General features: G+C 31.4%; 1 protein-coding gene across 1 annotated transcript; it reads left to right on the top strand.

Moving 5' to 3' along the window:
- Nucleotides 1–12,107: 12,107 nt before the first annotated feature.
- MAP1D (methionine aminopeptidase 1D) lies at nt 12,108–17,935 on the top strand. The gene is made up of 9 exons (XM_085713227.1): nt 12,108–12,243; nt 12,323–12,615; nt 13,263–13,424; nt 13,502–13,543; nt 13,960–14,031; nt 14,881–14,960; nt 15,075–15,172; nt 15,805–15,852; nt 17,586–17,935. Exons 1-9 carry the CDS (start codon nt 12,129–12,131, stop codon nt 17,729–17,731), a joined length of 1,056 nt encoding a protein of 351 aa, XP_085569353.1. The 5' UTR covers nt 12,108–12,128; the 3' UTR covers nt 17,732–17,935.
- The last annotated feature ends 3 nt before the right edge of the window (nt 17,936–17,938 follow it).

The following is a 17,938-nucleotide window of genomic DNA, read 5'->3' on the forward strand; positions in this document are numbered from 1 at the left end:
ACTCGCAAACAAAATTTAAGAAAAAATCTACTGTGAAGGATCTAATTGATAGAGCCTCAATATTTTCATACTTACCCATATGATTCATTTGAAAGAGAGTTATAAGAATTCATGTGCAATCCTTCAAAAAAAAGATTTCATGTGTAAAAAATTAAATAACCCCATGTCAATTTTGAGATTTGACTCAATATTGAAGAGTCAAGAACTTTATTTTTAGTGGGTAATGATTTTTTTTTTTAAATGATCAGTAAAACTATTCTACTACTTTCATTTCACAAATGTTCATCACTTTAAAAACTAAAGTTTATTTAAAATGAATGTTATTTTCACATTTTAATGTAAAACTAATTATATTTTTGTATTGTACTCCAAAGTACTCCCTTCGGTCTTATTAGTTATAGGTAAGAAAAAAACCAAAAAAAGAAAGTGGTCTAGGTGCAATTAAGTCATCATAAAAAAGCAAACTCTTTCCAATTTTAACTTTGAAATGCTTTGGAAAGTGTTGAAAACATTGGAGGATGAATAATTATAGTAGATTTGATTTAAGTATAAATTTGGAATAGCGATGTTAATCAAACACAAAAAGTTTAAAATTATCCCTCCCTTCCCCTCCGAACATCCCGAACCAAACGGATCCTAAATGTAAGGAAAATGTTGACGAAAGGAGAATGTTGATGAGTGCTCTTAGGGCATTGGTTAAAGTAGTAAGTTTATATTAAAAAGTTGTGTAATTGTTGCATTGACCAAAGTAACAACTCATGTTCTTAAGACAAAATTTCTTTTAATGAAATATTTAAACAATGCTCTTAGGACACTCGTTAGCAAGACCCAAAATATAACAATTATAGTGGATTTTTGCTTATATTTTATACAATGAGAATTTTTTTTATTCCTTAAATAAATAAATAAATAAATGTAACCAATTAATAATAGTGAGAAAAAGCATCAATTATCAATAAGGTTGATTTGATTTGATATGTAACCAAAAAAAAATAAGGTTGATTTGATATAAATATCATTTTAATAACTTTATTGTGTTTATTAATATGTGTAAAAACTTTAATCAACACTATTTTTAAATGGATGAAATAGTAGTAGTATAGAGATGCAGGAGAAGTGTGCGAGGGAACATGACACACATGGTCATTTAATTTTGGACCATATGGGTAACAGGGTAAGTATAGAAATCAATGTACTACATGATGATCAAATACACATGTTGAAAGTGCATTTACACGTGGGAACGAACATAGATCAATACTGAAGGGAAGACATGCCAACTTGATCACCTACACTATCCATCCGCCAAGCAAAAAATATACACTTTAATAAATTTTGATTAGGAAATATACCACCATCTAAGATCAGTGACAATTATCATAGATTTTGTCCTCTCAAAAAATAAATTATCATAGATTTTGTGTCCAGAATAAAATAATCACCAAGTCTACATTTAGTCTAGTCTACATACAAGACATATCCAAATTCAAGCTGATCATGGTTAGTGCAAACAGAAGTTTGACCATTTGTGCTAACTTGTGTTGGCTAAGATAGTAAATTTATTTATTTTTTGATTGTAAAGAGGGTCATCGGTCCAAAGGAAACAAATTATAAATTGATCATACGAGGCTGTGGAACCCCCATTTGATCAGCTACTAACAAATGTCTTAATTGAGTCGGACAAGACTCATAGATCATCAAAGTAGATCCCATACTACAACCAATATTAGCCAATGCATCTGCACAAGTGTTTGCTTCGCGGTAAGAGTGTTGAACTTTCACCTCCCACACCATTTGAAGTAATCTCCTTATCTTTTGAACAAGACTACGGCTAATAGGACTGACATCTTCTTCATCCAATAAATTCTTTGCCACAACCAAAGAATCAACATTTAATTCTACCAATATGAACCCCAAAATCTTCTTGCATACCGACGACCTTCATAAACTCCCCACAATTCCGCGACATACGCACTACACATCCCGACATACTTAGAAAAACCGCCAAGCCATACACCTTCGCTCCCCTGTATGATACCTCCACAACCCGCTCTGCCATCTTCCTTTCGTGCTCCGTCGGTGTTGATTTTAACCCACCCCGCCGGGGGCACTTCCAGCTCACCATTGTCATAACTTTTGGAGTTTTTTGAATGATCTTTGTGTCTTTATCAGCAGCATGATATGCGTTAACATAACTCATGACAGCAGCTTTCCCATCCAATGATGGCCTTTTAAAGTTATCAATATGATTTTCCTTAATAAATTTAATCTGTAAATAAAGTTGATTAAAAATTATTCATACTTTGAGACTATTAAATGATTCTTTAAATAATTTTTTATATAAATATATACCTTTTTCATCTCCTTTTAATTTCTTAAAATATTCTCATTCACAACATTGTTTTAATTTCTAAGAATGTACTTAGTTCTATCTGTTCGGTATATCCCTTTTATCTATCACTGAGGATGAGTGCTTGGCTATGGCTAAGATCTAAAATAATTTAACTCCATCCAAGTGACTTGCTTGAATTTCTTAAGAGTGATTCAGAATGTAACTGAAAACAAATTTGTTTTGTGTTCAGCAACTCACGAGTCTGAATCTCATTTGTTGGCTTTGTGTAATTTTTTGTAGTTGGTCTACTACTACATAGTTTCATTGCTTTTGGGACAAAAGGGAAGGAGAGTAAGGGATTAATTAATGATTTAGAACTTAGTGATTTGAGCAATCTGAAAGAATGATTGTATTTTTTTCCCTTTCTAATCTATGTCCATTTGTGTCGAAGGTGGTTGACTACATTATAGTTTCGTCTTGAAAATGGTTTATAGTTAGAGAAAAATGTCCCTAAAAAAAAAGTTAGAGAAAAATGTGTTTCTTGTCTTATTATGAATGGTATATGATCTCATTAGATTGCATTTAAAGGAGGTAGCCTAATATGCTTGGTCCTATTTTTCTTATAATTTTTTCTTAATTTATAATGAGTTTGGAGTATCATCAATTTGCTATTTTATATAGTTTTGATGAGTCCCACCAATAAATAAGAGGTCCATTTGAGCACTAACAAAACAAACATGTCTTGGACATTTATTGAAACCTTTCCTTGAAGTCTTGGATATTTCTTATAAAAATATTTATTGAGACCCTTAAAATAGTGAAGAGAGAAGGTACTTCCGTAGCCCACATTCACCGCAAACATTTGATTTTTTCATTTCATAATTTGAGTGTCTATTTAGCTTAATAGGAAAAAAAAAAGTCAAGAAACCCGAAAGTGAACCTAATTTCAACCACTTCTTGATTAAGTTATATTTTCCTCTTTCTTTCTCCTTTTCAGTCCGTCTTCTACCTATGTGTTTTATTGAGTTCTATTCTTGCCTTAAATAACTTTTGTTTCTCAACATCTCTTCCCCCTAAGTATTATTGATGCCTCTGATCAAATTTTGAGTAAAGTTAGGTTGACTATTTAGTTGACGGTTGAGTAGCTCAACTGTTTTGAATTAAGAGATAAATAGTTGAAGGCTCTACATTTAAACTCAACGAATGGCTAAAATATTAATCTAACAACCAACTTCTAACATTTGTTATTAAAAAATAAAAGTTATTTATTTAGTTGTCTTTTTCTTGTCTTTCTTAGATTCTCTTCTCCCAAGTGTTAGTTTTACTAAGCTTTTTTCTGATTGATTAACTCTTGATTTCTATGTATTTCTAGATGTGAGGAAAAGAAGAAGTAATTTTGCAAATGGCTTTTATGTGTTTGGGTTTTGTGGTCTGAACGTAATAACAAGTTGTTCCAAAACAAGGTGACGAACACGCATCAACTGGTTGAAAGAGTAAAAATCCATTCTTACTAGTGGTTGAAGGCGGCTAATGCAGTCCATGTGCTAGGGGTCCATAGTTGGCTAGCATGCCCTCTTGATTGTCTGGGCATTTGTTAATTATGCTTTTGTATTGTGTTGGCTTACCGTATAACTCTGGTTGCATTGTGTAGGCACATCTTGTGCTGAAGATGTTAACCCGTCTCTGTTGGTATATATAATTTCATTTTTCCCTCTTCAAAATTTTTTTTGGCCCCCATGTTATAATTTTTTCTTAATTTATTTTGTTCATTTTTATCGTTTATTGGCTTAATTTTGTCCCCCGTCCAATTGTTACTTTTTTATTTATAGACAAATATTAATTGTTTTACTTATTATATTATCTTAGTAGTAAAGATTTTAAACTTTGAATCTCTTTTTCAAAATCTTTCGAATGTTCTTGCTTAACCACTTGAATTACTTCTTAAAAAAACTTCCCCACGGCTGCATTTCCATAAAAACCTTATCAACTTTAAGTTCTGTCATTCTTTGCATTGCTAGACAATGGAAAGAGTACTAATTGAATTGCCAAAAGAGAAAAGGAAAAAGATGATGAAGATTAAAAGTGAGCAAAAGAAAATTGAAGAATCTCTACATTGTCCTAAACGAGATAAGAGTTAGGCTGTATGAAGACTTAAGGGGTAGGTTTCAATAAATGTCCAAGACATGTTTGGTTTTTTAGTGCTCAAATGGACCTCCTTATTTTCTAAAAGCATATACTGTATTTCCATTTTTATGGGTTGGATGGATATGAGAGTCAGGATTGTTATTTTTTCTTTAGGACCCCCCTCACACTTTCTAAAGTAAAGGACTTTTTGCACCTTTTCCTTCTTTTAATTGTTTCAAAAGTCATGTGAAAAATTATGATTGCATGCACAAATGATCACAAATCAGCTGTGGGTCTATATGGAGTACTCTTTTTACATTGCAGCAAATGTTTTTGAAAATTGAAACTTTTTCATCTTACAGACCTTTATCGTATCGATCACATGATGCCTTGTGTCATTCATGAAGTGGAATTGGGATCTACTACATTTTTTTAAGTGAGGGATCGACTACATTATCATGGTTAACAGATTTTTAAGCTATTGCAGATAAACTCAAATAGTAAGTATTATGAAAAAAAAATTAAGTTTAAAATAATGCAACTAAATTGATTATTCATGCAGGTAGTTAGTAAAGTTACATGATATTAAGAAAAAAACATACAAAATTTATTAATGACGAGTAAACTAGCACAAGATGTATAGTCAGTAAAAACTTTCACTTGAATGATTTTTTTTAATAAGCATGACGAACAAACTAGCATAAGATGTGCAAAGACGCTCCATAATTGCAAACAAAGTTACAAGAAAATTGTCAATCATCGAAAGTGAAATAACACACATGAAGAAGTAAAAAAATTGGTTAAACTATACCATATGTCTTTTAAGTTATTTAATTATAACAAATTGGTTTTTTAAGTTTTTGTCGTACTACTTACGTTTTAAAGTTTTTTTTTTGTCAAGTAGCCTAGTGGCTGGAGCTCATACATTTTAAATGTGAAGAAGTGGGGTGTCCGGGGTTCGAACCCCGGCCCCTACATATAAAATGCATTTGTCCCTACCAATTGAGCTAAGCTCACGGGACCGTTTTAAAGTTATTTAATCATAACAATGTAGTCCTTTAAATTTTTCTATATACCACTTAGATCTTTTAAGTTATTTAATTGTAACTTTTAAACGCCGAATAACTTAATTTTAAGATCTGAAATTTTCAAAATTGTTATAGTTAATTAACTTAAATGACCTAAGTGGTATGAGAAAAACTTAAAAGATCAACTCGTAAAACTTAAATAACTTAAAAAATTTAAGTGGTACAAATAAAAAACTTGAAGGACCAACTTATTGCATTTAAATAACTTAAAGAACCACTTGTGTAATTTAGCCTAAAAAATACCACCTGGATGGTAGATTGAGTATAAGTTTTCTCACCATGTAGATAGGAGAGTACAAATGCAAAATGACGGGGAAAGAGGGAAAGTGATTCTCATTATCTATCAGTGATTAAGTAAGAGTATGATGTTTAAAAAAGTATATGAAAGATGGCGGAGATTGATGCTGGAGGGTTGGGTTTCATGGAGGTAGTTTTGGTGGATAACAAAACATTATACTACTTGAATAATCCGGAAAAAAAACGATAACACTTTTTTGAAAGAAAAATAAAAGCAACATGTAGTACCGGTTTACTAGTAAGCGAGTAAAAAAATGACTGCATGAAATCGTAATTTTAAAAAGGGTTATGTGGCATATTATATGAGGTGTGTGTTCAAGAGCGAGTGCATAATGGATAGCGGGTGTCACTAGCATCTAGGGGTGGGAATAGGCCAAACATTTGTTAGGGGCCTATGATACGGTCTACTTAAATCCTGGTTCGGCTTAGCTCGTTTATTAAATAGGTTAGACTCAAACTTTTTAATAGGTCAGACTAAAACTTATAGAAAAGCCTACTAGGCCTATCAGGCTAGCTCATATATTTGTAATTATATATACTACATTATATGATACATGTGTATTACCCTCTACGAAATGAATGTGATAGTTCTACAAAAGTGGAGAGGGGGGGATTTACATGTTTTACAAAATTTTATTGACCTATTAACCTTTTAAAAAATATATGGTTCAAAATTGCACAAAATAAGTTAGGGAGTGTCAAAATTGCACATTTATAGAAGTTGAGGTTTCCAAACTGCATTTAAGCCTTGATTTTATTATCCTTTCTGCAACCCATTTTTTAGGTTATCCCAATCAATTATGCTTAATGTCGTGTATTTAAGAAGAAAAGTTGAACAGATAACGAGGACAATAAAAAGTAAATTATATTAATGCAACAAATCCAAAACATTTGACTTGCGGGGGTAAAATCATATAAATATTTCTATAAAAAAATATTCAAATGATAAAATAATAATCATCATTATCATTATGCAAAATGTAAATACATGTTTCTTTCGATTGTTGTAGTTGTCACAATAAAAAGCAATGTTAACTTTAAGAGCAAATCTTCCATAGTCACAAGATCACTAATTCAGTTTATCTTAACTAGAATATTGTTCACTAGAAGGTATATCTATCATATAATTCTAAATTTGATTATTGAACCACATAAACTCAAAAGAAACAATCGTAGTGTAGGTGTGGTGATGTGTGGAGAAATTGATTTTTCTTCTTTCTCTTTTGCACCACCCTAACTCCTAAACACCTTATTTCTCATTATAAATTTATAACCAACGCTATTCCTATTTCTCTCTTTTTTTAAGGGACTGCTCCTATTTCTCTTTTAAAAGGGGAGGAAAAAAATAACACATTGTTAAAGCCTTTTATAACTTCTTTGACTCATGAGACAAGGCCAACTGTTATTGTTAATGTGATAGTAAGTTTTTAGCTTCTAACTAAAATAGTGGGGGTAACTCAATATATGTGGTGGGGGCAAAAGAATATAATGTCTTATCATTAGTCAACAAATATGTAGAATAGTGTGAGCAATGCCTTCAATGCACATAATGTAGATTCGGGCCTATGTTAATGAAGATTCAAAGCAATCAATTAAAGAACAAAGAGTAGAAAATTAACACCATTTTTTTCCATGTGTTTTTTCACTGTATTTTACGGTTAACTATGTGTTTAGACTTCCTTTGATCATCGTTAGAGTCTATGTTTGTATTTTGCCTATAAAATCCACTCATTGTTCGCGATTTCTCGTTCCAACTCGTATTATCTCATTTTCCTTCTTTCTTTTGTTTTAGGGGACATGTGTTTTAGTATGCTATGATTGGCGCCATTTAGCTTGGACCAATTGAAGAATTGGTCTATAATGGATCATTTTTTTTTAATGTTTAGATTAGACTATCCACCAAATCTTATCATACTCAATCTGCACCAACTCTAAGCCATCACCAACTCTATCTTCTTCTTTGCTTTTTCTCTTTCTCTCTCACACACACCAGTAGGCAGTAACCATATCCAACCTTGCAATCTCTATACTTCCTCAATTCAACCCACACCACTCCTCCAATTCCTCATCCTTTTTATTCTTAGTACTTTTTCATTTGCTTCTTATTCCAAATTAGTGAAACTTCCATTTTTATATCAATACTATTCAACAACTTCCTCTAGTTCCATTGAAATGGTGAAGGTTTCAGATATATAACTAAAGTACAATATTATTATATCAATTTATTGAAAATGATCTCAAGCTTTTTAATTAGATACAAGAACTTCTTTTTTATGGATTATTATTCTTATTCTTAAAGGATGGTAATGAAACACCTCTACATTATTTATTTGCTTGCAATGGTTCATAGGGAGAAAAAAAGTTACCAATGATTTGGAAGGCACTACATCACAACCTATAGAGTTGCTTCCCCCTCTAGAGCCGAAGTTATTCATGAGTTTTGTTTTATGTTTCCGATGAATATGAGCTTAAGTATGGTTGAGTTTTTCCCAATTTGAGAGTGTGCAAAGAAAGATAAAGTTGATGTGAGCTAGATATAATATAGATAGACCATGATAACTTTAAGTGGAATGCTTTATCTAGCGTTGAAAAAAATGGGTCCAGTATGGATCAATTTTATCATGGGTCCAATTTATACTTTACCGCTATGATTTTATTGTTGGCGTTTCATACACAAGTTCATCAAAGACCTTCGTAACAATAGTTTTTGAATGGTGGAAGTGGGACATTCTACACCAACTTGTATGTCAGATTAGTATGGATCTCAAATTGTTCAATTCAATTCCCACTTTCTCTTGCTCAAACATCTTGTGCTCGCGACTTTTTTTATAAGGGTGCATGAAAGGGATGACAAACCTACTCTCTTCTTCCACCTCTATCTTCTTGTACAACAACTTTAGTTTACCAATATTTTGTGTCATGTATATGTATCTATACTATATATAAAGAAAACTACCCATTTCAGCACACTTTTGGGTTAGAATTTCAAAAATACCCTTAATTTTAAATACAAATAGCCAATTATAAAATAACACGTGGATTGATAATCAATGTCACTAATCGTCACCGTTAACATTCTTTTACCCCCGTTAACAACAGATCAACCTCACAAAAAGTTTAAAAATTATATTTGCATTCTTTATGTCTCTTCTCATGAATTCAAATCGATCCACAATTCATCACAGTACCATCTGATCACATCTCATCACCTCTAAAAAATTAGAAAGTTCCAAGGCTCACGAACTTGATTAATACTTCTGAAGCACCATTGAATGGAATATCTTTAAGGTCCACTTCATGAATTGAATATCTTTCTGTTTTATCCTTCGAGCAATTTACTTTCCGCCAACATTACAATTCAAGTTTTGTTTTTACTTTTTTTTGTTAGAAGAATGAATGAATCAGAATTTGAGAAAATCAAAGTTGAACAATAATCACTTATGAAAAAAAATAATCCAAAGTTTATGTTTTTTCCTGCTTTATTTCTCACAAGTCTATGAGTTTTTTTAATTTTTTTAAACAAAAATAATAGCCGATGAGGATTGGACTATAAATCCTCTAAAAAAAAATTAGTAACAAACGTGAACAAAAAATATTGTTAAAGATTAGACTTTAAATCCTCTAAAAAAAAGATTAGTAACAAACATGAGCAACAAACATGAGCAAAAAATAATGTTAAAGATTAGACTTTAAATCCTCTAATAAAAGATTAGTAACAAACGTGAGCAAAAAAAAAAAAGATTAGTAACAAACTAAGCAAAAAATAATGTTAAAAATTGGACTTTAAATCCTCTGATGAAAATATTAGTAACAAACGTGAGCAAAATATTATGATTCAAAGTCTTTTAGAAAAAGATTTGTTAGCACTATATTAAATGGACTATAAATCTTCTAAAAAAATATTAGTAACAAACCTGAGCAAAAAATATTGTTAAAGATTGGACTTTAAATCCTCTAAAAAAATATTAGTAGCAAATATGAGCAAAAAATAATGTTAAATATTAGACTTTAAATCCTCTAATAAAAGATTAGCAACAAACGTGAGAAAAAAAAAGATTAGTAACAAACATGAGAAAAAAATAATGTTAAAAATTGGACTTTAAATCCTCTGATAAAAATATTAGTAATAAACGTGAGCAAAATATTATGATTCAAAATCTTTTAGAAAAAGATTTGTTAGCACTATATTAAAATATTAATAAGTAGGGTTCTCACAGTTCATAGTACGTTCCCGCATTGTTTAGTTTTTCTCAACCTCTCTCCGCCCTTTGCATCAGAATTCAGAATTAACTAGTAAGTTTTTTTTTATTTCATGTTACAACTAATCAAAGTTGATTAATTTTATGGATTATTTGACTTTGCTGGTTTATAAGTGATTATGATTCAAATTATTTACGATTAATTTTAAGAATTATTTGACTTTGCTGGTTTATAATTGCTTATACAAACTATGATAGTGTGTTTTTTTGATCTATAAGCACACCTTTGGGTTGGACTTTTCTTTTCAAAAATACCCTTAATTTTAAATACAAATAGCCAATTATAAAATAATATGTGGATTAGTAATCCATGTCACTAATCGTCACCGTTAAATCTCTTTTACCTATGTTAACCAAAGATCAAACTCACAAAAAAACTAGCACAAAACAACAACTCATGTTACTTTTTATTAGCTGCGTTTTTGTTGTACATCTGTGTTGTTCCCCTCAATACAACCGACAAATATTGTCAAGTATTTTCATATCCCTTCCACAAAAAACAATATTCCATATTATTTTATTGATATAAATTACTCATCCTTAGTCTTTGATCAATTGTAACAAACGTGAGTAAAAAATAATGGAAAAGATTGTACTTTAAATCCGCTAAAAAAAATATTAGTAACAAACGTGAGCAAAAAATAATGTTAAATATTGAAATTTAAATCCTCTAAAAAAATATTAGTAACAAACGTGAGCAAAAAATATTGTTAAAGATTGGACTTTAAATCCTCTAAAAAAAGATAAGTAATAGACGTGAGCAAAAAAATATTGTTGAAGATTCTCTAAAAAAAAAGATTAGTAACAAACGTGAGCAAAATATAATGTTAAAGATTGGACTTTAAATCCTCTAAAAAAAATTAGTAACAAACGTGAGAAAAAAATAATGTTAAAGATTGAACTTTAAATACTCTAAAAAAAATATTAGTAACAAACGTGAGCAAAAAATAATGTTAAAGATTGAACTTTAAATCCTCTGGAAAAAAATATTAGTAAAAAGCGTGAGCAAAATATTATGTTAAAGATTGGACTTCAAATCCTCTAAAAAAATATTAGTAACAAATGTGAGCAAAAATTAATGTTAAAGGGCAGACCATTCGCAATGTCGGAATCTATCTTCCACGACATGTTTTCAGTCATGGTCAATTATATGTAGCTTTATCGATAGGAGTTTCTCAAAATTCAACAAAATTTCTCATTAATGAAGGGAAAATAGAAGGAGAAGATGGAGACTTTACGAAAAATGTAGTTTTTAAAGATATTCTTTTATCGCAATCATAACAATGTTTCTTTTACATAAAATGTCATTTATACATTTATGTTATGATGTTACTAATTACTATTAGAATAAACAATAAAAGATCATTACTTTTTCTTTATTTTATATGCAGACAAACTAAAATATGTTGAGTTCATAAAATAATTGTTATATAACTTGACAATCTTTTGTTTATAAATCAATATATCAATAATTTTCATTAATATTTAAAAATTTAATCAAAATTATACAAACAAACATAATATAATAATCACACGCGTTAGCGCAGTAGAAAGAGCGGACAGACGGGCACGATAGTGCCCGTCTTTCCGCTAGTTATTATAAAAGAAAAACGTTAGGTACAACGAATCGCACTTTTGCGAGACTCAACTAACTTTATAAATAATTCCAACTTTACCTCCACACCTTTCCATGATTTCCAGAAACAAGAGTTGAATATTTGACCAAAATTTTTCAGCATTCAACATGTTGAATACTTTCATCTCCTCTTTCCTCCACATCATTTCTCAATCACCAAGTGTTGAAATTAATGTATGTGGTCTTATAACGCTTTACCTTTTCACGAATTCCGCACAAAATTCTTTCATTAATAAATCATGTTTAATTAATAAATAAAATGTGATTAATTATTGTTAATTTTAAATTATGTCAAAAATCATTTTACAAAAAAATTTGTAGGAAGAAAGGAAACACATGGCATAAAAGAGATAAGTTACAAAGGAGTGACTGCAAAAAGAAGAGAAGAGAACATGGCTATGGCCGCGAGCAGCAGCGTGTCACTGTTAAAGTCTTCTTTCACCGGAGATCGATTCTTTCGCTGCTCACGCCACCAATCACTTCCTCAACTATTCCGTTACAGACAAGGTTTCAACCTTCTCCTTCTTCCTAATTCCATTTTCTCTTCTTTTCAATTAACTTATTCTTCATTCATTCTTTGTAACAGGAATGAATCATTTTTCGATGCAGTTACCTCGATCACTTTCTGGCTTAACCAATCTCTTATTCAATAGAAGGAACATCGATGACAATACCAATCGTAAACGCTTGAGACCTGGAATTGTTTCTCCACGTCGAAAAGTTCCCAAGGACATAACAAAGCCTCCATATGTAAAATCCATGGTTCCGCCAGGGATTGCGAGTGGACCTGAAGTACATGATGAAAAGGGGATTGAATGTATGAGAGCTTCTGGAAGGCTTGCTGCTCAGGTTCTTCAGTATGCTGGCACCTTAGTCAAGGTGCGTTTCTATTCATCTTTTTCGCCACTCGCTTCAAGGATGATATAACAGATAGATAGCTGATAAGTTAGTCTATAGCCGATAGCAGATAAGCTAGTTTATAGCTGATACCAGATAAGCTAGGTGATTGAATTTGTAGTGTTTGGTAAATTTAGCCGCTCAACTAGCTTATAAATATGAAATGACAAACAAATGCTATATTTAATTAATATTTATTTTATTTTAATTATGATTGCAGCGGTAAAATTGAGATAAATAATGATAAGCTATAAGCTACTTGAACTAGCTTATCAGAAACCACTATAAGCTAGTAAAAATAACCTATAAGCTCGCGAGGAAGTAACGGTTACCAAATGGGTCTTTTTTAGTCATACGAGTTTATAAGACATAAGCTAATAGCTATAAGCACAATAACATGTCTAACCAAATACACCCTACGTGTCTTAGGATTGTAATTTTATTAACTAACAAACATATGAGGTTGTTATTATTGGTTAGTGCGGGAAAAGGAAATCGTAATTTTTTTGAAGCGTGAGATTTATGTTATCTATGAAATGTTAATAAAATTAAATTGTTGAAATGATTGGTATGTTTCTTATTGAAAAAGAAAAAGTTGTTTTTATGTTAGTTTTAACTTCTGTTGACAGCCAGGCATAACGACTGATGAAATTGACGAAGCAGTTCACCAAATGATAATTGATAATGGTGCGTACCCGTCTCCTCTTGGTTATGGTGGTTTTCCAAAGAGTGTATGCACATCTGTGAATGAATGCATTTGCCATGGAATACCAGATTCACGTTCGCTTGAGGTCCTTCCAGAAAACTCTTAAATTGTAAAATTATATATCTTGGGTGAAAAAGTTGTGACATTTTCTTTTATTTGCAGGATGGTGATATAATCAACATTGATGTTACCGTTTATCTAAATGTAAGTTGTATAATTTTTTTTTGGCATGGCAGGGTGCTTATTTTTGCTTTTTGTTCGGGTGGGGAGGGGGACTAGTCATGGAATTTCATATGTTATGTACTTTACCTCGTCTCAGTAGTACAGTAGTATGCACCCTGCTTACAACGCTTATGTCCTCTTCTTGTGCTATATTGTTGGAGGGGACGGAGGCTAGGAATTATTTATCATACATAACACAATACTATTTTGTTCTTTTAAAACATGGTCTTATGTTAATTCGTGTATGAATATTAATTCATCTATCTTATTTTGGAACGAGTATGCTGCATTAATATCAGTTGTTTTGCCCATTTTTATATGTTTTGGAATTGAATCTTTTATGATTTATAAAACTTGTGCTTTGATTTGGTGATTGAACATATGGATATGAATTGTAGGGTTATCATGGTGACACATCGACAACTTTCTTTTGCGGGGATGTTGATGATGAGGCTAAAAAACTAGTTCAGGTACCAGTTTATCTTCATGCCAACGATGGCTGTGATTTGGTGCTTTTGTATGTTCCATACGTCTGTGCCCTGTTATTTAATTCTGCATTTTAATCTGATTCTCATCATGATGTTCTAGTGAACCGTGAACTAGTTCAATGGTCAGTCCAGTTTTCAAAATATTGGTAAAAATATTAATTTTGGATTTTAGATTACTTGGTCTGGAAAATTGTTTAATGCACTTTTTGTAATGGAATTCATTATGAAAACCTGAGGAATTACAGAGAAGGGGTCTAAATCCTTAGAGTAAGGACTTACCTAGTTTTTGAATTTCAGATATTGTGCTAACAAAGGAATGCTTTTATATTCCCTTTGGAACGAGTATATGAAAAGAAAGAAAGCTACTCTACTGTATTATATGGCATTGTAGATATTTATTATCTTAGCAGGGCAGTAAGTAACTAGGCCTACAGTACTTGTGCCAACGTAAACTGTAAAGCTATCCAGTAGAATATCCTATGGTATTAAGTTTTGAATGAGACACGGAGTGTATAAGGAAGAATATCCCTTGGTATTCATTTATGGTTTTATATTTTCTGGTCAATAGGAGATGTACCACTTATTCCTGGAAATTGTATATCCCATAAAATCCGTTGACTAACGTTTTACCAAATATAATGAATTTTATTTGTATTTTTCCTTACAACTTATTCTAATTGTTTTTGGATGTTGAGATACTATTCTGGAAGTCTCTTATGCAGCTTTTTTGTTTCTTAAAAGTGTTTTTTTTTTTTAGAAATGAGATATTGTCCTCGCCATTTGTTTTGTGTTTATATGAGTGGGGTTTTCTCCCTTATTTGATTGATACAGGTCACCAAAGAATGCCTAGATAAAGCAATATCGATATGTGCACCTGGAGTGGAATACAAGAAAATTGGCCGAACAATTCAGTAAGATGTTCCTATCATTTGTTCTCCCATTCCTGCATTTCCTTATTCCACATAAATTCAGAAAACCTCTGGACTATATGATTCATCATTGATTTTTTTTTTTTTTTTTTAAAGTGATCATGCAGATAAATATGGATATGGTGTTGTGCAACAGTTTGTTGGCCATGGGGTTGGACGTGTTTTTCATGCTGATCCAGTTATTCTGCACTTCAGTAATTAACTTTTAACTGTGAACTTTTGTCAATATTACTTGTTTCACTTCAATTCTATACTTGCAAATAGCAACAAATCCGTGTTGAAAATCTATATTTATTTTACTGCTTACGAGGTATATTGAAATCAGCATGTGTCCTTTAATTTTTAAAAATGATAATCATTAATATTTTGTTTAATTTTAAAAATTATAAGCATTAGTCTTTTAGAAATTATCAAATGATATTGTGCATAGACTAAGGGGTTGAAGGAGGCAAGGGTTTGGAAGTAATTTTTTTTCTTTCACTACATAAAAGTTGGTAATGATCCATTAAACTTGACAAACAAGCCCTATATTTTACATTCCACAAGGGAAAAACCAAAGGTCCCTGCTAGCTTATACTGTTATACATATATGATATATTCCACCTCTTTCTGGAAATATTCATTTAGCTGTCGAATTTAAAACTGTTTGTTTGGACATCAGTTAGCCACCCTTATATTATATTATATTGAAAACATTTCATATTCCGTTCACATATTTTATCCAAACCTCAAAATACTTTTGCCCGTCAGATGTGATTGCTTTTCTGTCAATGCCTCTATTCAGAGTTATGTTTGTAACAATTATTCTTGTTATTTTTATTTTCAGGAAACAACGAAGATGGACGTATGATGTTAAATCAAACCTTCACGATTGGTAATTTTTTTTTTTCCAATACAATATAGATTGTTATGAACTAATGCTTATGATTATTGTTTGCAAAGCTGGAAACTTTGCATTTGTTTGCTCTTGTTTTCTGTTGCATTGATTGGGTTTTAATATTATATCTGATATGTTACAATATTATTGTTTAAAAAATTGAGATGTGCATATATTTAAAATATTTAAATACGTAAAACTATTGTATAATTCATACTTATTCCTAATGTCACAATTCAATATTTTAGATATGTAAAAATACTCATTGCCTTTCATCATTTCGCTTTCCTTGAGAAATTCTCTTTCCTTTCCACTTGGGAATTTCAACCTTGCGTAGCTTAATAAACAGGATAGTTCAATATCTTCATGCATCTGCCAATAAAAGTTCACACGTCCAAAAATATGGCCACACTGCCAAATTTAAATTTGGAAGCTGCTGTATGTGAATGATACTACCCACATACCATATGGATAGGCATTGCCATGTATGTAAGCCACTTATTTTGGAGTAATTGTGCATAACTGCCTTTGAATTTACATAGGCTAAGTGTATGTAGCTTACTAATTTATCACAGAATTGCAACAGCTCAGATGTGGGGAAGGGGTGCATGGGAATCGTATGAAATTTCAAATTCCCTTTTTAACAAGTTTTAGTGTCGCTAACTGTTTTAATTGTGGAGGATGGTACTATATAGAGGGTAGTGAAAGTGGAGTGGAATGGAATGGAATACTTTTGATTTTGACTCCCTGATCTAGCGCTTGGTAAAAATAATGGAAGTGAGTGAAAATAATGATTTTACTCTTGGTATGATTGAACAGTAGGGAATGTAGATACTACAATGAACAAAATTATCGTTAAAGCACCATCCTTCATTGTCAGATCATTTTCACCTTAAAGGAGAAGTAGCAGATATTGTGGACCCAAATTGAAATTGAGCTCTTTAACATACTGCTTTATATGTCACGATTATTTTTCTTCAATGTTGCAGTCATATGCAAAATGATTTGTAACCAAATTTTCCATTCCCTCAATCTCTACTTTCTTATTTATAAGCTAAAGCAAGTTCCAGGAATATACCCTTGGTGTCATGTTTTCAAAATTTGTAAAGTACTTTGGTATTTGGGGATTTCTTGAATGTATATACTGCTTAAACTTTTTGAAAACCCATCGGTAGTTCATGATGTCTATATGAGGGAGTGTTGTGCATGATGTTTTTCTTTCCCTTATTTGTTAGGTGTATGTTTAATTTCAGTAAAAGCAAAGATGACAATGTTGCATTTTATGAGCGGAAATATTAGATGAGATAGGATTTAGAGTTATTGCATTAGAGGCAGAAGAAGACAAAAAACTATAGGCTAAAGATTTAGAGGCCAATAGTTTGCCTATAGACATGATTTATGATAGAACATTATGACATTGCTTTGATCCATATAGCTGATTCCCCCTGCTGGAATAAGGTTTTGTTGTTGTTGTTGATGATGTTTAACACATAAACTTTACAACTCATCACATTTTGAAGAAACTGTGGTTGAGAATGTTTTTCATATATAGAGTTAAGGCTCCTAATAGACTCTTAAGTCTATATATAATCATGGTTTTCATGATGCAGTCATGTGCTTAACAACCCTTTAAACTTGCTTTAGTGAGAAAACAATCCTCCAAGATTTATAGATTTTGTTATAACGTTAACATTATTTAATTTTTTTTCTTTACCTGGTAAATTTTACAGAACCTATGCTGACTATGGGCAGCATCAATCCAGTGATGTGGAAAGACAATTGGACAGTTGTAACAGAAGATGGAAGCCTTTCAGCTCAGTTTGAACACACCCTTTTGATAACACCTGATGGGGCTGAGATTATGACTCAATGCTGACAGATGCAAACATTCAATATCTTTGCATAGCTCGCACGAAGAAACTTATTATTGAGATGTTATTGATTTAATTACTTCCAGTTTCAGATCAAAGTTCTTGCTGGAAATTACCCAAGTTATAAGAAGCATGTGCCAAATGAGTCACAGTGTTGTATTGTTTCTGTGTAGTATTTATATATAGTTTTACAGTTTCATTTTCTTCAATTT

This window comes from Medicago sativa, chromosome 5, assembly GCF_051527215.1.
Source record: "Medicago sativa cultivar Bolivia chromosome 5, Bolivia_mono, whole genome shotgun sequence".
Lineage (NCBI taxonomy): Eukaryota > Viridiplantae > Streptophyta > Magnoliopsida > Fabales > Fabaceae > Medicago > Medicago sativa.